Consider the following 21,151-nt stretch of genomic DNA (forward strand, 5'->3'; position numbering starts at 1 on the left):
CCGGCCTTGGGGCATCCGTGAGAAGAGCTGTGTGACTGCAGCCAGGTGTCTGAGCCTCTCTGTGCCTCAGCATGGGATTGAGGAGAGTATCTGCCTGGAACAGTGCTCAGGGTACAAGCAGCGCTGCACACATTCCTTAAATAAACATCGAGTGTCATGCACGCTGTAAGAAGCCGTTAGAGATCGTCCAACCCTTCACTTCAGTGCCCAGAGGGCACACCTCACCGCAAGGACTCAGCAGACCCGTGGGGCAGTCCTATGAGCTTTAAATGTCATTTGCGTGACAGCTTTGGCATTAGCGGTGACCACTTCACCTGTCGTGAGGAACACTCTTCAAGGACATGGTGGTTAAACATCTTTGCTGCCCCTCAAAACCTCACAGCTCAGAATGAGGGGTGCGAGCTGCAGACAAGGTTTCCTGCCGGACATAACTCTGTCCTCCACACTCGATGGCACTTCACAGCAGGGTGTGGGCACAGTGGCTGGTCCAGCAAAAGGACCCTGGGGTGGGGGGCTGGGGGGAGTGCAGGGGAAGGGAAGAAGGCCCGGAGGGAGAGCCGTCTCCAGCCCCCACACTTCCACGTGCTCCCAAACACGGTGTGGTCCCTCCGTAGGAAACACGCACCCCACACACCGCCACGGCCGGAACAGAAGCACGCGGAGGACTTAATTACAGGGAGAAGGATGCCTCCGGCTCAGTGTGTGTGTAAGGATGTCGTCTTTCCCACACCGTCTGCACAGGACAGAAGGAGACAGGAGCAGCATCGCCCTCCGCTGTGTTCATCTGATGGAAACCGAGGGTAATAAACGCGCCTGCATCAGACCGTGGTTGTGAACATGGATCGGGCTCCTGCACGCGAACGGTGGGGGCACAGCTGCCGCTGTTATCGCTGTGGAAAGCAATCGTGCGGATGCCCAGGGCGGCCGGGCTGCCACCCCCTAGGTGACAGGGCGCTGGAGGCTGCCAGCACCTGGCCCAGGAGAGGCTCTATTTTGGCTGAGCCCTCAGGTGCCCTGTAGAAACCTGTTCTTCAAACAGACAGACAGCAGGTCCTTCAGAGGAGACCAGCTGCACCCTGCCTGCCCCGGGACAGAGCCAGACGGCGCAGCGCAGGCCCCGCCTGGGACTGTGCTCAGGCAGGAGCCTCACCGACGGACTTTAAAGCCTAATTTGGGCTCATTTGAGGGAGGTGACTCTGAATCTCTAAAACTCTGGGTTAGACACCATTTTTTCAAGAAAATACAGTATTTTGCTTTCAAGCACTTACAGTGAGACTCAAAGTAGGCCACTTAAGTAAATGAATAAGAGTGATAATTAGCATCTTGTTGCTTTGGAGGGAAATTCGAGTGCTCGCTCAGGAGAAATTTTTCTTTAACGAGAGGGCGTCAGCCAGCCCTGGCAAATTGCTCCAAATTCTGGGCCTGCGGGGTGCTGCTAAACCAAGGACAGGCTCCGGTGCCGAGGGTGGCGGCGGGTGCTGTTTTCTGAGCGATCTTTGGGAAACAGGGCATTTGAGATGGACCATGCATAGAGCTCCCGCCGATGGCCTCCGCTCCTTCAAGCGCGGTGTTTCTTGCCTTATGGCTTAGCGTTTTAAACAAGGAGAATCCTTTAAGCCCCGTGTCCTCACCGTGTCATTTATTACCACCGTGTGGTGACGCTGGGGTATGAGGCCAATAAATCATTTGGACGGGAAGTGACTACAGGCCAGATTAATTTCATTATCATCCCTAAGCAGATAGGTGTCTAGCACGACCGATGTCTCCAGCAAAGACTGATGTTCTCTCTCTCCCGACAGCCTTCCCCATGCCTTGCAGACAGCTGTGGTGGATCCTCCTTTCCCGGGCCCAGTGGCGAGTCCTGTCTTCCCTCAATGGTGGTGAGTGGCCATACACCTTCCCCTGGGGCCCACCCCCTGCCTCCAGCTTGCCAGGGGACACCAAGAAGCCTGGCCAGGGTGCCCCTCTCCTCGCACCGCTGAGCAAGGCAAGCACATTAGTCAAAAGCAGCGAGAGAGGGCTGTGCTCCTCCCAAACTCACTGAGACAGGCTGGCCACCCAGACAGGAGCGGAGGAGGAGATGGCTGGGGATCTGCCACCTGAACGTCACAGAAGCCCGAATGAGCTCCTCCCCAAGCTCTTCCACCCGCGCCAGCGTCCTTCTCCCCCTGGACTCCCTCTGGGGCAGTGCTGCTCCAGCGTGGCCCACCAACGGGACACGTACTTCCAGAAAGTTCCCTGGGGTTTCTATAATCTCCAAGGCCACGACCAGCTCCGGACAAGTGGATTCGGAGGTTGGAAGGTCCGAGCTGCCGGAGGGCAGCACAGGAGCCAGCGGCTAACCCGCAGGTCTCTCTCTGGGTGCCCCCGCAGAGGCTCAGGGGCAGCACCCGCTGCCGCCGCCCACAGCAGCTGCTCCGAACTGGGCGTGAGACCCACTCAGCACGGCCCTGACGAGGTGGTCGTGCTCCCGGCTGTCGTCCGGAAGCCGAGCTTGAGGAACGAACACTCTCGGCTCCTCCTGAGGGAGCGGGCGGGGCGGAGGGCCTCCTGGCAGACACGTCTCGTCAGCCAGGAAGGAAGGAGGCACCCCCGGCCCCCCAGGCGGCCTGGGAGCTGCTCCTCTGGCTTCTTCATCTCTGAAAGAGCCCCCACATCCATGCCTCTGCCCTGCCATCCCCGAGGGCCATCCTGACCGTCCGTCCCTTGTGTCTCTCTCCCACCACACGGCTGTGTCCACCTCCTGCCGTCTCTGAATCCACCCACTGTGTCCATCCCCAGCGCCACTGTCATTTCCGGTCAGCATCATCCCTCACCTGAAATCCAGGTTTGCATCCCTTACATCCACGCTCCACGCACAGCCAGTCCTTTTCTGAAACACAACTCTCCCTGCTTAAGCTTCTCCAGGGGCTCCCCACTGCTCTTGGGGTAAGATTCAGCCCCTGAAGAAGCTGGCTGGGCCTGCGTGACGTGCACCTCCCTCCTCACCTCTGCCTACCTCTCCTCACCTCCTGGAGAGGCCGCTGTGTGAACTGGTTAAGCCTCAGACCCGAGAGCCCAACTCCCGGGGTCAAAGTCTTGACTCTGCCACTGTAACCACTGCTAAGTCTTTGAGCCTCACTGTACCCTTCTGTAAAGTGGGTTAATAACAATACCAGCTCACGGAACTGCTATAAGATTGAATGAGCGAAATAAGGAGAAATGCTAAGGTGAGCCTGCGGCGCAGAGGAGGGGCTCCGTAAAGGTTGGCTATTATTACCTCCCCGACCCCCCTCAAGTTTCAGCCAGTCTAAAGTAGTTTTGTGGAAGAACACGCATGTTCTCCCATCCCTGCTAGATGTGCTGGCACCCCACTCCGGGCTGGTTAAGTTCAGGTCTCAGCTTAGTCATAGCTTCCTTCCCAGCTCCAAGCCTCAGCACTACAACATAAGGTGCTGCCTCATTACTTGTGTCCTCTCCCCTTCTCCACCCCTCCCCAGGGCTGCAGGACCTGTGAGGTCAGGGACCTGGGCTCTGTTCCTCATGTAAGCACCCCAGGCTCTTAGCACATAGTAGGTATTCAACAAAGATTTGGATAATGTTGCTGAATGACTCCCAGTATCCCAGTGTGTGTTCAGGAACCTTCCCTGCCTCTCTCTTGTTCTGTGCCCCTCACCCACATAGACACTCACTCAGCATGTGGGTCAGGGCCCAAAGGAGGTATCGCTGACTGTCACAAACAGGACACGTAAAGCTTCTTCAGAACACAGGACCCTACACCGAAGGTCCCGCGGTCTGTACGGACCCTGGAGAGGACCCTGGAGAGCGGGAGGCTTTGTCAAGCTAAATGACTCCTCTAGGGCTTTGCCGAGGAACATGCTGAGAGGCCAGAGAATCTCATAAAGGTGACATTTTTCACCTAAACTGCAGGGTGGAGAGCGATCGGCTCACTGAAAGTCAAAGCTTAGGAGAGGGGAACCCAGAGGAAGCCGTAGACCACGAGAGCAGTAATCCACGGGCTCCGCCAAATGAGCAACTGAGGAAAACTGCCCCAAACTATTCCAGAAAGTGGCTGGGAGTCCTGTGATTTTTAAGAAGAATTTACAAGGTACCAAAGATGACCCCATCCAGTCGGGCTTGGCGATGAGGGAGGGGCCGAGGGGCCCTCCTTACCTCGTAGTGGCCGATGGTGTTTAGCTTGGTGATTCCGTCTTCCAGGATCACGGAGGAGCCGTCGATGTCCAGGAGTTCTTTCTGCCGCGTGCCCACCTGAAGCTCTGGAGAAAAGCCAAAAAGAGAGTTTTGTGCGCTTTTAAGACGACTGGGAAATTTTAAGTGCTGCCCTGTCACTTTTGCAAATATTATTTACAAACTGAATAAAGTGGGAAATATTTCTTTGAACGTTTACAGATGGATCGGCCAGGCCGGGAGCCTGAGTTTCGTTGTTTCGGTTTTGTGTTGAGGCTTGACTTCTAAGTCCACTTTCCCCGGAGGCTGTTCCTCTGGGGCTCCGCCTGGAAGCGAAGCCAAATGAAGAGAGTGACACCTGAGAGGGACTAGCTCCTCAGGAAACTCCCAAAGCCGTGCTGCACGCTCACCCACGCGTCTGCGCTCGCAGCAGGCACCGCCTTCTGTGGGCCCCTGGGTGCGGGTGCTGCCGGGCTAATGTCCCAGAAGTCAGGGCTCAACCGTCACAGAGCTGCCAACTTGTGCCCTGGGGTCAGAATGTGGCCCACGGATGTGTGTTTTCTCTTTTTGTGAAACTGCACCATGTTTTCCTTATTATTTTAATGTCAATTCAGCACCAACATTTAATGACCGGGATGTTGCACATAAAAATTTGGAATCTGCTTTCTCTCTTAAAAGACAGGACCCTCTGGCAACACGGACCATACAGGCCCACCATCGGTGGCAGCTAAGTGGCACTGCCCCCTAGATGGGCTTTCTTTCCCCATTAGGACAGGCCCCACCACTTCCTGTTGTCCTAGGCAGGCAGGCAGGCCCACCGTGTCTATACTTCCTGCCCTTGAGCATCTGAGTGTGTGAGCGTCTGCCTGGGGTCTGAGCCTCGCTGCTTCCAATACACTCTAATGGCTGGTCTCCCGGGCTCTGCTCAGTGTCCTGAGGCCAGCCCCGGAGCAGTGGCAGATCAGCAGCCTCGCAGAGCCTGCCTGCTGGCACCGAGTCCTATGCCCACCAGACGACTCCGGAAGCTTCCAGCTGGCTTGTCCCGCTCCCTGCCTTCCCATCAGGAGCCAGGAGCACTGGGCGGACACAGAGCCGGCAGCGGTGGGAGGACCACCACCACCTGGCTCCATGTGTGAGAGGCAGGCTCAGGGCAAGGAAGCTGATGGTCCTGGTCCCGTTTCCTGGCTGGCCTGCCCTTTGACCCTGCACCTAACCAATGAGCTAAATAGGTCTTCAAGTGCCCAGGAGTCCATCCCATGACAGCCAACGGGAGCGAAGCAGAGGGGAGGTGCCTCTAGAGTCTAGAGACCCTGCTTCTTTTACAGGCGGGTCACGCAGTGGCTACATGTTTACCCGTTTCATTCACATTTGCCCACCCTGTCCCCGGGCCTCTCTCAATGGCCTGTTAGCAGGTCTGACTGGGAGGGTGAGGTGAGGTGGTTTTAATTGCTTGCTTAGTCGCGGCCACAACTGCACGTGGCGGGGAGATGAACCTTGTTAGGCTGTCTGTCACTGCTGTGATTTTACTCTTCTTCCCCATCCCATTATCTGCTATAAAATCCCATGACAGTCTCCCGCAAGGGCTGCGTAAAGCTCAACTTTACAATGTTGATGAACATTTGAGTGAAGTGAGCCCTGCTAGCCCCCTCACGCATATGCTCTCCTTTGCAGTGTACCAATAGAGCCCGACAGTGAATGCACAGCAGATGCTGCTGGTGCTGGGGAGGGCGGAGGAGGCACTCAGTGCGGGATGGGAGTAGCAGAGAGGACGATGGCCTTTCCACGCGCTGGAGCTAGCACCCCGCGTCTGAGCCCCTGCTAATGACACTCGGTACCAAACAAACAAATCAAATGCCAACAGGAAACGCGGCACAACAGGAAAGACGGAGGGAGGGCACAGGGTTCACACCTTGTGGTACTTCCTGATGCAGGGGGAACCCATTCGGTCTCAGGGTAGCAATCTCACGCATCTGATTTACAACCCTAATATTTAAAACACCAGCATCTCTGAGGGATTACGATTCCAGGAAGAATCAGGACGCTGTCGAAGAGCATCGCAGTCTCGGGGCCCCTAGAAGTGCCCTCCAGGAGCAACAGGCCAAATAAGCGTCACAGATGGAGGCTTCCATGCTGGGGGCAGGGAGTGAGGAGGGAACAGGGGTGCTCATCAGGGGTCTGGGACAAAACAGCTCCCGCGTCGCCTTACCAAGACAAATCTCATTCAGCTGAAGTCCATAAGGAGAGCCGTTTTTGCTGAGGAATGCTTGGAAAATCTTTTCTTTGGCTTGGCCTATAGTATCACAATCAAGAACATTCACTGAAATATTCCGACAGACATCTGCACTGTCGTTTTCCGGGATCTTTTCAAAGACGACGTTTAATGCCTGCGAGAACATAAACAGGGTTTCAAGTCGATTAGGTAATTGCAATCTGAAAGGCACTCCTACAAGACACGAACTCGGTGAGCCCGACCAATACCGCCGATGGCACATTAGCAGCTACTGCACTGCATTATCCTTTAATCTTTTTCCCATAATCCATTCTTTTCAGGGATAATGAAAAGGAAAACAGCAAGTTAAAACTCTCATTTAGAGCATGTACTGAATAAATATATCTGAGAGTAAACTATATATACTCATAAATGTTCTAAAAATGGTGATTTCTAATTTCATCCTCAAAAATAAATTTAAAAACTTGCTTCCACAGTAGATGAGGGTAGACTGGTGATTATCTTTTTATTAGCAGAACCACAGAGTCCCAGGAGTGAGGTTGCGGGTGACGGGAAAGGTTACGCGGTCCCTGTACTGACCAGGGGGAAGAGGTCACTTTTTAATATGCAGCATTAATTATGGTAACACTCATCGTCCCCTCCAGACTGTTTCCCGAGCCCTCATTAAAACACTGAGACGCCCACCCTGTGCTACTATCTGGGCATTAATTATTTTACATTTCAGGGCCATTACTTAACGTGTTGTCAGTTAGCATTCTCCCAGTGCAGCAAGAATCAGATGAACTGCCCGGCTCAATGGTTGAGCGTTGACCTATGAACCAGGAGGTCACGGTTCGATTCCCAGTCAGGGCACATGCCTGGGTTGCGGCTCGATCCCCAGTGTGGGGCATGCAGAAGGCAGTTAATCAATGATTCTCTCTCATCACTGATGTTTCTATCTCTCCCTCTCCCTTCCTCTCTGAGATCAATAGAAATATATTAAAAAAAAAAAAAAAGACTCAGACGAATGGGGGAAGGAAGGCCTTTGTGAATGTGTGAAAACATCAAGCCAGGAATGTTTCAAAACTAATTTAAGAGCAATTTCAGGTTTACTCTAAGAACAAATGCACACATCAAAAACAACAAAGTTTTTTTTACTGTAGATCATTGGGGAAGCTGAGTCATGGATGTGCTAAGAGTATTATATAGTTGGCATAGCATACAGCTTTGAGTCTAAGGCATCTTGGTGATCAAGAGGTCAAAAGACCTGGATAGGGTGTGAAATGCACACTTATTTAACATTTTTGAGCCTGGCTGTGATGAGGGAATATGAAATGATGAACTACTGAAAATGTTTAAAAAAATGAAAACACAAATGATGTGGAGAATGGGGTCTTTAGGGTTAACAACTTCCAAGTGTGTATACTAATGGTACCTGCCTTCTAGTGTTGTTATGAAGATTAAATGAGATAATGCATGTCAAGGGCCTGACACAGGGCTGGGCTGCTGGAGGATAATAATAACGGGGATCAGTCATTTCATGTAACTTCCTGCAATTATTACTATTGGCATTGGAAACAGAGAGTGGCTGCGCACACAGGACTCTGACCACAAGCTCAGTGTCTGTCGGAGGAAGGAGGATGCTGCCGGCAAGCAAAACGGGCAGAACACCTGCTCTAGGGTCAGCCTCCTGGGTTCAGTCCCACCCTAACCGGCTGGTAACCTCTCTGCAGCTGTTTCGTCACCTGCAACGTGGGGATAACAATGGGCAGCGCCTCCCGGGTTCCTGCGACGATGGGCTGAATTAACCAGGCAGCACCTCGAGCAACGCCTGGCTCAGGGGTGCTTGGGATGATACGACTTGCGGACCAAGGACATGGACAAGGGGCTTCTGAACTCTGGGGCGGTTCTCAGGAGCGTGTCTTCTCGTCACTGCCTATAAATCTTGCCCCCACAATCCTGTTTCCAATTATGCAACTGTCCGCTTATGCTAACCACAGGAGTCAGGACTGAGTCAGCGGCTCTGCGCTCTGAGGTTTGGCGGTGAGCTCAGTCGGGCCTGTGTGAGTTCCTCCTGGCCCGGAGTTGCTCCCTTGCCGGCTCTCAGAGCACATCTATGTTTGGGCTACTCACCCCCTGGGAGGGTATGTGGAACACCTCTCTGCTCACAAAGCCCAAAGTACTGGACTGGCGAGCAGGCAGGGAGGGCCTGGCGGAAGGGCAGCTGGCTATCGGGCGGGCTGTCTGGAAGGAACTGACATGGTGAAACTTCAGGCCAGAGTCCGATCCCTCCCTCCCTTGTTTGGCAACATTACTGAGGCCTCTGGAGCCAGTCAACCTGCCAAGTGCATTTCAAGACATTCTTTTTAAAATAGTAAGATCCTGGGGAAGATGTTGTATAATCCTCAACCTCATTTTAGAGCGAGGAAACTGAGGCACAGAGGGGCCGAGTGACTTGTGCCAGGGACACAGCTCGTAAGTGGCAGAGTCAGAAGTTGATGCCATGAACCACTGAGTGACAGCCCCCCCTCCCACCAGCCTCCTCCCTCGCCCTCCCTCTGCCTGTAGCCCCCAGGGACCCCGTGTTGGCTGAGGCTGTGAGTGAGGTCCTACGCTAGATCCCAGCACAACCGGGGGTTCAGAGGGGGCGGCAGGGTACATGCGAGTCCTGCCCGCTAAGGTCTGCGCAGACTTGCCGGCGTCTCCCCGTGTTCCCCTCCCGTGGGCTCCGCCCTGGGGGTGGCGGTGGTGAAGCTATTTCACAGGCTTCCAAAGATAAAGGAGAATAGAAAGCACCTGTCATCAGAGCTCCAGCAAGCCCAGCCCTTGAACAGTGTTATGGGTATTTGTGAAATAACACTGTGTGACTACCTAAAGGGCACTATTGTCTTTAACAAAAACACCGCTTTATAGGCAATAAATGTTCTTAAAAACATAACCAAAAGGAAAAGAAATCTTAACTGGATGTAAAATAATGTGAACCTGCGCTGCCTCCACAGCTGGATGGGGGAAATACGGAAAATGACAATGTACAGAGTCCACAGGGAATTCTGAGAGTACATTCAGACACAAATGGATTTGTGTTCATTTCTCATGCTGTTAGCACTTACTATTCAACAGCAGTTTCCTAACGTGTAGGGTATAGTCAGGCTCAGAGTGGGCCCCGCCTCTTCACTCAACCCGGCCCTGAGGGCCAAGTCTCTACTCCCCTTCCAGATCCAGAACGGAGTCTTCCCTTACTCTACTCTCCTCCCTGCTAGGGGCTGGGTGTAGGAGGGACCTTAAGGCAGTCCTTGTTCTCGGGGAATTGTCTAATTCACATTTTAGTGGAGAAGTAAAGCATCACCTGTGAAGCAACATGCAGCCACCAGGTGCAGCTCAATCACCCTTGGTCAGTGGTCACAAAGAATTGGGCAAAGTCAGGGGGCTGAGGCCCTGACAGAGGCAGCCTCCCCCCGGCCTGCTCCTTCCAGCTGAGGCACCTGGGCCAGCCACCTAATGACTCTGAGCTTACAATTCTCCTTGTTCTGACCTTCAAAGAGTGATCAGATTCCTAAGTAAGAACAAGTAGCCAGGTCGGCACAGTTCAATGGGTGAGCACTGGCCTATGAACCAGGAGGTCATGGTTCGATTCCTGGTCAGGGCACATGCCCGGGTTTCAGGCTCAGTCTCCAGTGAGAGATGTGCAAGAGGCAGCCGATCAATGATTCTCATCACTGATGTTTCTATCTCTCTCCCTCTCCCTTCCTCTGAAAGCAACGAATAAATAAATAATAACAACTAACAATAGCAAATTAAGGAGTGCTTCCGTTGTGCCAAGCGCCATTGTAAATGACGTGTATTCATATATGTAAATTAACTCAGAAACAACCCTATGATACACAGTCTATCATGATTCCCATTTTACAGATGAGAAACTGAGGCACAGAGAGGTTAAGTAAATTGCACAAGGTCACCCACCAAGAGCACGGTGAAGCAGGCACTCTATTTCTGTGATCTTAGACACCTGGTGATCCTGTCTTTCAAAATATGAAAATGTTTTGTAAACTGAGCATGGTCCAAATCTATGGGATGGTGATTAATTTTTAATACCCACGAAAGGCTAAAGTGCTCTAAAATGTAGACCTGTCTCCTTACCAGAAGCTAGCCTTCGGGTAAGAGAAACTTCCCTAGCTCTCCCTGTTTCGTTGGCATGCAAGTGTCAGCAAAGCCTGGGCAAAAGATGTGGTTGGTTGTCCAATCAGCAGCCATCGCTCCTCCTCTGCTGGGAAGGCCAGGTGTCGACAGACTGGGCTCAGACTAGGTTAGACCGGTGGCAACTGCCTTCTCCTTCATGGGAGATCAGTCATGTGACCCGTTCTGGCCAATGAGACATAATAAACGGGGAGAACAGTGCTTAGAGCTGTGGTCGCTATTTTGTGGCTAGGAAGCAAGGCCTAAAAGGAACATGAAAATGGTGACTCAGAGCCTGACACTGCTGAGTGGATAGACCAGCCTTGGGCCTACTGACCTCCAGACTTCCTGCGTTAGAATGAAATTCCATGCTCTTACTAGTTCAGGCACCGTTAGTCAAATTTTCTCTTACTTACAGCTGAAGACGCCCAAACTGACAGAGCCGGCCTTGTTGATGCTGTGGCAGATAAACCCATTTACTGACAATCATCTACTTTGCATCTACTATATGCAGGGCATTGCAGATGAGGTACAAAGGAGAACTTGGCATTGAGCTTGCCTGAGTAATATTTGAAAACTGGTAGAACTATGATGGGATACACACAACAAATTCTAATATCAGATAGGAAACAGTAGGTATAGATGAAGTTTCAGAGGTTCAGAGAAATATTACCTCTAGCTTAAAGGAGAGATTTCAAAGGGAGAGAAATCAGGGAAGGCTGCATGGAGGAAGAGACATTTGAATTGTATCTGGAAAGAAGCTGCATGTACAGCAGCAGTACATGAGGAAGCCTCTGAACCAATGATATACTTGGCTTCAATTCTAATTAAACTGGTGAGCAGCAAGCTTCAATCTTTCATGCAGGCTACTCAGTCAGGAAGTCTAGTTAAAGAATCTCAATTCCTTTTGGTAGAACAGAGGGTGGAGGACTTGAAGAGCCCTGTTTGTATTTCCAAAACCACCACCTGCTATCTGAGAGAGAATCCTTGTACTATTTACTAGTATAGAAACAAAAGGTGAAGAAGAGAACACTTCCTTCTAATGAGGTTTTAGGTTTCTAATAATAATAGCCAGCACTATTGAGCACTTACCATGTACTGGGAATTGTCTTAAATGCTTTGCTAATTCATTTAATCCTCACAAGAGCTCAATGAAGTGGGCACTATTATCAACCTAATGGTTGAAGATACTGGGGCACAGAGAAGTTTAGAAATGTGTTCAAGACTGCACAGCTGGTGATGTCATAACTAGGATGTGCCCATGCTCTTAACGTGGAAGCCAGAAGGTCCATAAGGCAATTAACATCTAAGCACAGTCCCAACCTGCCTGAGGTCTTTGGTAAGTGCCTCAGAGCAGGCAGGGGGGGCATGACCGCTTGGCAGGGGAGGCTCTGCCTCCGCACCTTGGCTTGGCATGAACCCGCTCAACCAGACGCACCCATAGGCATTTTCATGGAGCTCATGTTTGCCCAGAATAAAGATGAGCTTTCCCAATGATGTGGTGAAGTCTGGCCAACGAGATGAAGTGGGTATGCTCTGTGGAAGTCTCTGGAAACTGTCTTAAAAGACAGCTGTGACCACCTGTCCCCCTTTCTATAGTCCAGGTTACGTCCTGCTGGCTGGAATGTAGAAGGAGGCTGGGGGGTGAGCGAACACCTTAGGCCATGAGGTGACCTGAGGACATGAGAGAGAAGGAGCCTGGGACTGAGAGGGTGTCCCAGAGTAGAGGCGCCCACCAGTGTTGGGCTGCTCGCCCCAGAGCTTCATGTGGGAGAGAAATAAACTTCTCCACTACTGAAGCCACAGGTATCTTGGGTCTCCATTTCTTGAAGCAGAACCACATCCTAATGGATTCAGGAACATGCCTCTTGCAAAGAAGGATTATTACAAGGGTAAGGCTATTTGGAAGACGCTTGACCCAGAACCCAGAGAAAGACCAGACTGTAAGGGCCCTTTTGTACCATGTCACAAACCAGCCCCTTTAGGTGGTAGTTGCTCAAGTTTATATTGTGGTCTCCTGTTCACATCTGCCCAGCGGGATATTGTCTGTCCTGGGTTGTAAATGCCCAGATACAGGAGTTACAGGTAACATTTTGAATAGTAACATAAGCTTTTAATTACAATGGATTCAGCTAACCAACTTGCTGCATCCCCCAACCTATATAATAAAAGAGAAACATGCAAATTAACCATCCCTCTGCTAGGTTCAAGCCATGCCCCTAAGTTACCCCCACCAGCCAATCAGGAGCGAGTATGCAAATTAACCCAACTAAGATGGCGGCGCCCACGGAGCTGGAGCAAGCAGGAGGCTTGGGTTGCCCCCAGTGATGGAGGAAGCCAAGCTTCCTGCCTGCCCTGGCTGGCCTTCAGCTCCGCTCAAGGTTACAAAGTTTCAGTTATAGAAGATAAATCAATCCCAGAAAAAAAAGGAAAAAGAAAAGAGAGGCTGAGAGCTTGGGTAGCTGGAGGGGCGTGGCCAGCCTGGAAATGGCCCTCAGCCCCTCATCCAGGCTGGCCAGGCACCCCAGTAGGGACCCCCACCCTGAAGGGGGTGTGGCCAGCCTGAAAACAGCCCTCAGCCCCCCACCCAGGCTGGCCACACAACCATGGGGTGAGGGTCCCTGCTGGGGGGCTTGGCCAGCCTGCAAACAGCCATCAGCCCCTCACCCAGGCTGGCCAGGCACCCCACTGGGGACCCCCAGCCTGAAGAGGGTGTGGCCAGCCTGAAAACAGCCCTCAGCCCCCCACCCAGGATGGCCAGGCACCCAAGCGGGACTCCCACCCTAATCCGGGACACCCTTCAGGGAAAACCAGCCAGCCCCCACCCATGCACCAGGCCTCTATCCTATATAATAAAAAGGTAATATGCAAATTGACCCTAACAGCAGAACCACTGGGAATGACTGGTTACTATGACACACACTGACCACCATGGGGCAGATGCTTAATGCAGGAGCTGCCCCCTGGTGGTCTGTGCGCTCCCACAGGGGAAACTCTGCTCAGCCGCAAGCCAGGCTGACGGCTGCCAGCATGGCGGTGGTGGTGGGAGTCTCTCCCGCCTCCTCAGCAGCACTAAGGATGTCTGACTGCAGCTTAGGTCTGCTCCCCGCTGGCAAGTGGGCATGCCCCGAGGGCTCCCAGGCTGCCAGAGGGATGTCTGACTGCCAGCTTTGGCCCGATCCCCCAGGGAGCGGGCCTAAGCCAGCAGGTGGACATCCCCCGAGGGGTTCCAGACTGCAAGAGGGCACAGGCCGGGCTGAGGGACCCCCCCAAGTGCACAAATTTTTGTGCACCAGGTCTCTAGTCCTATATAATAAAAGGCTAATGTGCAAATTGACTGAACAGTGAAACGACCAGTTACTATGATGTGCACTGACCACCAGGGGGCAGATGCTCAATGCAGGAGTGAACATCACTCAGCCAGAAGACAGGCTCATGCTGATGAGCACAGTGGCAATGGTGGGAGCCTCTCTCACCTCCGCGGCAGTGCTAAGGATGTGCGACTGCTGGCTTAGGCCCACTCCCCCAGACTGCGAGAGAGTGCAAGCCAGGCTGAGGGACCCCCCTGAGTGCACGAATCTCATGCACTGGGCCTCTAGTCATCAATAAATAACCAACCAGAAAGAATGATATGGGGATACTTTCTGCTTAGCAGACCTTAAGAGTTAACAAGACAAAAAGCTCACATAAGAAAAACTATCATAAACTAGTGGCCTGGTGCATGAAATTCATGCACATTAAAAGGGGATTAGAGGAAATATTTTAATATTGCTATTTGCCCTTTCTTTATAATAGAAGTGTCAGAGATGAAAGAAAATTAGTAAAATGTATGTGAAAATCTTCCTCCTGTCAGAGTCTGGGGCGCACCGTGGGACCCAGAGTCAAGTCCCCTCCCACCCACATGCACCTCAAAATCGCGCGAGACCCAGACCTGGCCGATCCCCGCATTGGGCTAGATCCAGACCTGGCTGGCCCCACCTTGTCAAGCCCCGCTGGGTGGGGGACACGGCCTGAGATCCCCTGTCAAGCCCTGCTGGGTAGGGGGATGCGTCTTGAGGTCCCTGTCAAGCCCCGCCAGGAGGGGGGGCACAACCTCCAGTCCCCTGTCAAGCCCTGCTAGGTGGGGGGTGTGGCCTGAGGTCCCCCATCAAGTCCTGCTGGGTGGGGGGCATGGCCTGAGGTTCTCTGGCCTGGTGCCAGGGTGGGGGGTGCAGCCTGAGGTCCCCCGGCCTGGCGCAGGTGTGGGGGAAGCAGCCTGAGGTCCTCCAGCCCAGCACTGGGGTGGGGGGTGCACCTTTAGGTCCCCCATCAAGCCCCACCAGGCAAGGGGCGCAGCCTGAGGTTCCCGGCCTGGCACTGGGGCAGGGGGCGCGGCCTGAGGTCCCCTGGCCTGGTGCCAAGGTGGGGGGCGTGGCCTGAGGTCCCCCGTCAGGCCCTGCTGGGTAGTGGGGCACAGCCTAAGGTCCCCTGTCAAGCTCCACGGGGGGTGGGGGGGCAGAAACTCAGGTCCCTGCTGATTGTTTGTTAAGGCTCGTTATGGGAACTCGGCCTCCATTGTGGGTGCAGCCATCTTGTGTTACGGAAACCTCTGCCTCCGCTGTGGGCGCCACCATCTTTGTGGTGGAGTGATGGTCAATTTGCATATTCCTGCTTTATTATATAGGATAACTAGAGGCCCGGTGCATGAAAATTCATGCACTGGAGGGGGGCTCCCTCAGCCTAGCCTGAGCCCTCTCACAGTCCAGGAGTCCTCAGGAGATGTTCTACTGATAGCTTAGGCCTGCTCTGTGGGAGGCAACCAGTCCAGCCAACCAGGGGATGGCACCACACCCATCACCCCGCCGCTGCTGCCTGGCCTCCCTCTGTGGGAGGTTACCAGATGGGTGATCAGGGGATGGTGCCAGCCCCGCCCCCATCACCCTTCCACTGCTGCTGGTCGCTGCCCTCCCCCATCACCGTTTCCTCCCTCTGCCTGCTGGCACATGCCTTGGCTGGCCTGGCGCTGCCTGCTCGCTGGCCCTGCCCCCGCCCACTGGTCGTTCCGCTGTTTGGTCGATTTGCATAGTACACTTTTATTATATAGGAGAAGCACCTACACTGTGCTGGGCGGCACAGCTAGACATCTTACACACATTATTTTCTGACTAGAGGCCCGGTGCACAAAAATTTGTGCACTCGGGGGTAGGGGATCCCTCAGCCCAGCCTGTGCCCTCTCGCAGTCTGGGACCCCTCGGGGGTGACAATTTGCTGGCTTAGGCCTGCTCCCTGGGAAATTGGGCCTAAAATGGCAATCAGACATCCCTCTGGCAGCCCGGCAGCCCTCAGGGGATGTCCATTTGCCAGCGGGGAGCAGACCTAAGCTGCAGTCAGACATCCTTAGCGCTGCTGAGGCAGGAGAGGTTCCCACCACCACCACTGTACTGGCAGCCATCAGCCTGGCTTGTGGCTGAGCAGAGCTCTCCCCTGTGGGAGCGCACTGACCACCAGGGGGCATCTCCTGCATTGATTGTCTGCCCCATGGTGGTCAGTGTGTGTCATAGTGACCAGTCATTCCCAGTCTTTCTACTGTTAGGGTCAGTTTGCATATTACCCTTTTACTATATAGGATAGAGGCCTGGTGCACAGGTGGGGACCGGCTGGTTTGCTCTGAAGCGTGTCCCGAATCAGGGTTGGGGTCCCGCTTGGGTGCTTGGCCAGCCTGGGTGAGGGACTGATGGCTGTCTGCAGCTGGTCACACCCCCTTCAGGGTGGGGGTCCCCACTGGGGTGCCTGGCCAGTCTGGGTGAGGGGCTGTGGGCCGTTTTCTGGCTGGCGGGCGACTGAAGCTCCCAGCCTCTTTTTTTTTCTTCTTTTTTTTAATTCTGGGATTTATTTACCTTCTATAGCTGTCACTGGAGCTGAGAGCCGGCTCCAGCTCTGAGGCCATTGCTGGCTGAAAGCAGGTATCTGGGTTTGTTTAGCTTCTATAATTGAAACTCTGTTGCCATCACTGGCGCTCTAAGCTCAGAGGCCCCGGCTGGCTGAAAGCAGGTATCTGGGGTTTGTTTAGCTTCTATAATTGAAACATTGTTGCTTCCGGAGCTCAGAGCTGGGCTGGGGCAGGTGGGGAACCTTGGCTTCCTCCATCACTGGAGCAAGCAAGCCTCATATTCACTTCAGCTGCATGGCTACTGGCTGCCATCTTTGTTGGCAGCTAATTTGCATATCCTGCTGATTATCCAATGGGAAGCGTAGTGGAGGTATCGTCAATTAAAATGTTCGTCTATTATTAGATAGGATATAGCAAATGTACAAGGTTGGGTTTTCTGACCACCTGTTTATAGATGAGGAAATAGGTTCAGAGAAGTTGAGTGACTTGCCCAAGGTCACACCACCAGTGAGTAAAGTGGCTGAGCCCAGACTCACACCCAAGAAGGTCAGATTCCAAACCTCACCTCTTCTGCACTAACCACACAGCACCTGGTCATACAACCCCCTTCCTGGCTCACCAGCAGCTTTACCCAGCAGCCTTCACACAACATGGGGGCTTCAGATACTGAGGTGGAAAAAGAAGGCTGCAGGTGGCTGGAGGAGGAATTAGAAGCAGGGGAAGAGGCATTTTTCACACACTTTCCCCACACTTTTGGGAGAAAGGGTGATCCAGCTACTTCATTTACTCCTCAACTGTAGGGAGCGGCTATAGGGTTAAGCCTTGGACTGACCTGTGGCAGAGCCACAAACAAGTCCCAGCTTAGAGGGAAGAGCCCTCTTAGCATAATTAAGCTTGACCTTATGACGCCCCCTAGAGCAGCCGTGGGCAAACTACGGCCCGTGGGCCGGATCCGGCCCGTTTGAAATGAATAAAACTAAAAAAAAAAGACCGTACCCTTTTATGTAATGATGTTTACTTTGAATTTATATTAGTTCACACAAACACTCCATCCATGCTTTTGTTCCAGCCCTCCGGTCCAGTTTAAGAACCCATTGTGGCCCTCGAGTCAAAAAGTTTGCCCACCCCTGCCCTAGATCCTTCCTAGGTAGCTAATGGGCTGTGGGAGATGCAGCAAGTGCTGCCAAAACAAGTGAAACTCACAAGAACATTGTAACTATGTTGACCACTACCTTGTTTTTCTCTGACTATAAAATAAAGCCTCAGCTTGCCGTCTGGATCCTTCTCTGTGGCCTCAGCCAGGCACAAGCGATCCACTGAGCCCCAGCTATATTCTCTTTGTCTGTCTTTTCTTTAATCCTTCAACCCTCTCCCCCCACCCCCCCCCCCCTCAGGCTCACCAAACCCTTGGCTGTGCTGGCACGGCACATTCAACCATATTCCTAGCTAAGAAGGGCAGGGATGTTGCTTCATCCTTCCTGAAATACCTTATAATGCCTAGGAAGTAATTTTAAAACAATTTGTTACAAACCAGCAACTTTATCATAAAAGGTCTTAGGCCAATAATTACTTTCATTAAACAAAACTTATAAAATATATTTCTAGTGTCATTTCAGAGCCAACTAAAGGTCACAAGGAACATCTGGTTTTTATACCAGACTGAAAGAGAGAGAGAGAGAGAGAGAGAGAGAGAGAGAGAGAGAGAGAGTTACTTTCAGATGTGCAGCAAAAGCAGCGTGAGTTCTGAGTTAAAAGTGTGAATCCAAGAGAAGCTTCTGACCTGAAGTTTTTCTCAAGCTGGAGCCGGCAGCCCTGGGACAACCCGGCCAGTTGGCCCTGCATTGCTGCTCTTGCCTGCAGACCTCCCCACCCCACTCCTTTTCCTGTCCCACCAAAGATGGAAAACCTCAAGCTTCCTGGATCAAGGTGCTTGGCCTCACAGAATGGGGGAGGAAGGCCTTTTCCATTTTGAAGAAAAAAATTTAAGTTAGTGGTGAGACTTCGTCAAATTTCAGTTTTCACACAAAATTTCCTGTACTTGCTAGCATTTGCTCACACTTGTTCATGCTGGAATCACAGGAGAAGCTGTCTGATTTCGCCTCAAATGATTGATTTCAGCATTTTAGGTTTAATATGAGTTTTCAGTGTTTGGCTTTTGGCAAAGTTTGAGTTTCAGACTAATGGAGAGTGGCAGGGCAGCTCTATGCTGTGTCCCCAGAGGAGAGGAAAGAGGCCAGGCACTTGGGTTGGTGGGAGGGCAGATTCTAGCTCTTTTTCTTTATTACATCAAGCTCTAGATCAGGGCTGGCAAACTTTCTGTAAAAGGCCAGATAGTAAATATTTAAGATTTTGCAGCCTTTATGGTCTCTGTTACATCTACTCAACTCTGCATTTGTACAGGGACAGCCATAGACAATAGTAAATGAATGGACAGGGCTGCGTTCCAATAAAACTTTACTTATAACCACAAGCAGCAGGGCCATGTTTGGCACATAGGCTGTTGTTTGCTGACCCCTGCTGCTCTAGGTAATAGTAACTTCAAATGGAATGCTGACGCTGACAATGCAGGAAAAGACAAATTTAAAAAATGCCTATTATCTCCACCACAATTTTCTATAAAAGTTACCATTCTCTAAGGGGCACACCTATAAATAAGGACCCTTAACAATGAGATAGTAGAGTCAAATTTGAGCCATAAAGAAGAAAATTAAATACTTTGTATTTAGGTAACTAAGTATTTTCTAGTTCCATGATTATGGGCGTGAGAAGAGTATGAAGGGGGAAGTCGCTTAAGGCACTCATTTAACGTTAATTTCTCATTTTCCACTGCTTGCCATCAACTAGGGAATGACTTACCTAAAATGATTACAGAAAATGGTTTCACTTCCTTGATCAGGAAGCTCAGAACAGTAACTATGAAGTTAGTAATGGTTTCAGTATTATCGCAAGTCATAATGGAAATGATTTGCACTACGGTGGAGAGAAAAAGGGAAAAAAAGCTCAAGGACTGTTAATTAACTTCACTGTTTCCCCACAAATGCTAGGAGTATTAAAAACAAGGTTGCTGGAGTGCAAACATCAGGACTTAATGAACAATGGGATGCAATTGAAGTAAGAGGGAATGACTTAATCGGGACAGTGGGTTAATTACAGGGATAATGAATCTTCTGGAAGGACAAACTAAATGGAACATCGGGAGCTGAGGAGGATGGGGACAGCACCGAGGTAAAGGAAGGAAGGCGATGAGGAGTTCCTGCTAGAGGTGGCTAGAGCCCCGCTATATGTGAAGTATTTTATTAAACTTGATTATCCCCAACACGGAAACAACGAGGGGGGGGGGGGGTAAGACGGACTGCTGTGGGCTGCTATCAACCTTGAATAAATCATAGTCAAGCCCTAACCGGTTTGGCTCAGTGGATAGAGCGTCATCCTGCGGACTGAAAGGTCCCAGGTTTGATTCCGGTCAAGGGCATGTACCTTGGTTGCGGGCACATCCCCAGTGGGAGGTGTGCAGGAGGCAGCTGATCCATGTTTCTAACTATCCCTCTTCCTTCCTCTCTGTAAAAAAATCAATAAAATGTATTTTTAAAAAAATAAATAAAATAAATAAATCATAGTCAAGGCATTAAGATTTCTGCAGGCATGTGTCTGTGCTTTTTCAAGAACTTCTAATAATCTTAAAGACCCGCTCGCAGAGCCGCGATGGTGTGTATGGAGCGCCGCTGCCAGGCTGGGAAGATGCCATCTCTCCGCGGCAGCCACTGGCAGGCTCACTGACTGGGCATAAGAGTTCAAAAGACACTTTCTAGCCTAACTTTGATTACAAGTCAACCTTGGCTTGCTAATTCAGCACACTTGCCACGAGTTACTGGCTTTCCTCATCTCTTCCTCATTTCTCCCCTGTGGCACACTTTCCTGGAACTCAACTCCTCAAGTCTTCGCTTGCTGTCCCGAAGTTCCAGGCGACCTGCTTGGCGTGCATCCCTGTGACAGCGCGCTCAGGGCCCCACCCCTGTGACAGCGCGCTCAGGGCCCCATTTCTGTGACAGCACACTCAGGTCCCCATTCCTGTGACAGCGAGCTCAGGGCCCCATCCCTGTGACAGCGCGCTCAGGGCCCCATCCCTGTGACAGCGCGCTCAGGGCCCCACCCCTGTGACAGCGCGCTCAGGGCCCCATCCCTGTGACAGCGAGCTCAGGGCCCCATCCCTGTGACAGGGAGCTCAGGGCCCCATCCCTGTGACAGCGCGCTCAGGGCCCCATCCATCCCTGTGACAGCGAGCTCAGGGCCCCATCCCTGTGACAGGGAGCTCAGGGCCCCATCCCTGTGACAGCAAGCTCAGGGCCCCATCCCTGTGACAGCGAGCTCAGGGCCCCATCCCTGTGACAGGGAGCTCAGGGCCCTATCCCTGTAACAGGGAGCTCAGGGCCCCACCCCTGTGACAGCGCGCTCAGGGCCCCATTCCTGTGACAGGGAGCTCAGGGCCCCATTCCTGTGACAGGGCGCTCAGGGCCCCATTCCTGTGACAGCGCGCTCAGGGCCCCATTCCTGTGACAGGGCGCTCAGGGCCCCATCCCTGTGAGAGGGCGCTCAGGGCCCCATCCCTGTGACAGCGAGCTCAGGGCCCCACCCCTGTGACAGCGCGCTCAGGGCCCCATTCCTGTGACAGGGCGCTCAGGGCCCCATCCCTGTGACAGGGCGCTCAGGGCCCCATTCCTGTGACAGCGCGCTCA

General features: G+C 52.4%; 2 protein-coding genes across 2 annotated transcripts in view; one reads left to right on the forward strand and one right to left on the reverse strand.

The window, feature by feature from the left end:
- The window catches only part of CEP83 (centrosomal protein 83), a 155,049-nt gene extending 150,669 nt beyond the window's left edge, over nucleotides 1–4,380 (forward strand). Inside the window, exons 18-20 of the mRNA XM_081083733.1 lie at nucleotides 1,800–1,880; nucleotides 3,910–4,087; nucleotides 4,198–4,380. The gene's annotated coding sequence lies outside the window, so the exon portion shown is untranslated. The remainder of the gene's footprint in view (nucleotides 1–1,799; nucleotides 1,881–3,909; nucleotides 4,088–4,197) is intronic.
- Nucleotides 1–21,151, reverse strand: part of PLXNC1 (plexin C1) — a 168,114-nt gene that overhangs the window by 15,867 nt on the left and 131,096 nt on the right. The window contains exons 22-23 of the mRNA XM_081083729.1: nucleotides 6,374–6,551; nucleotides 4,153–4,256 (exon numbers count right to left, since the gene is read on the reverse strand). Coding sequence (XP_080939855.1) covers nucleotides 4,153–4,256; nucleotides 6,374–6,551 — 282 coding nt within the window. The remainder of the gene's footprint in view (nucleotides 1–4,152; nucleotides 4,257–6,373; nucleotides 6,552–21,151) is intronic.

This window comes from Myotis nattereri, assembly GCF_964212035.1.
Source record: "Myotis nattereri genome assembly, chromosome: 2".
Classification (NCBI taxonomy): Eukaryota; Metazoa; Chordata; class Mammalia; order Chiroptera; family Vespertilionidae; genus Myotis; species Myotis nattereri.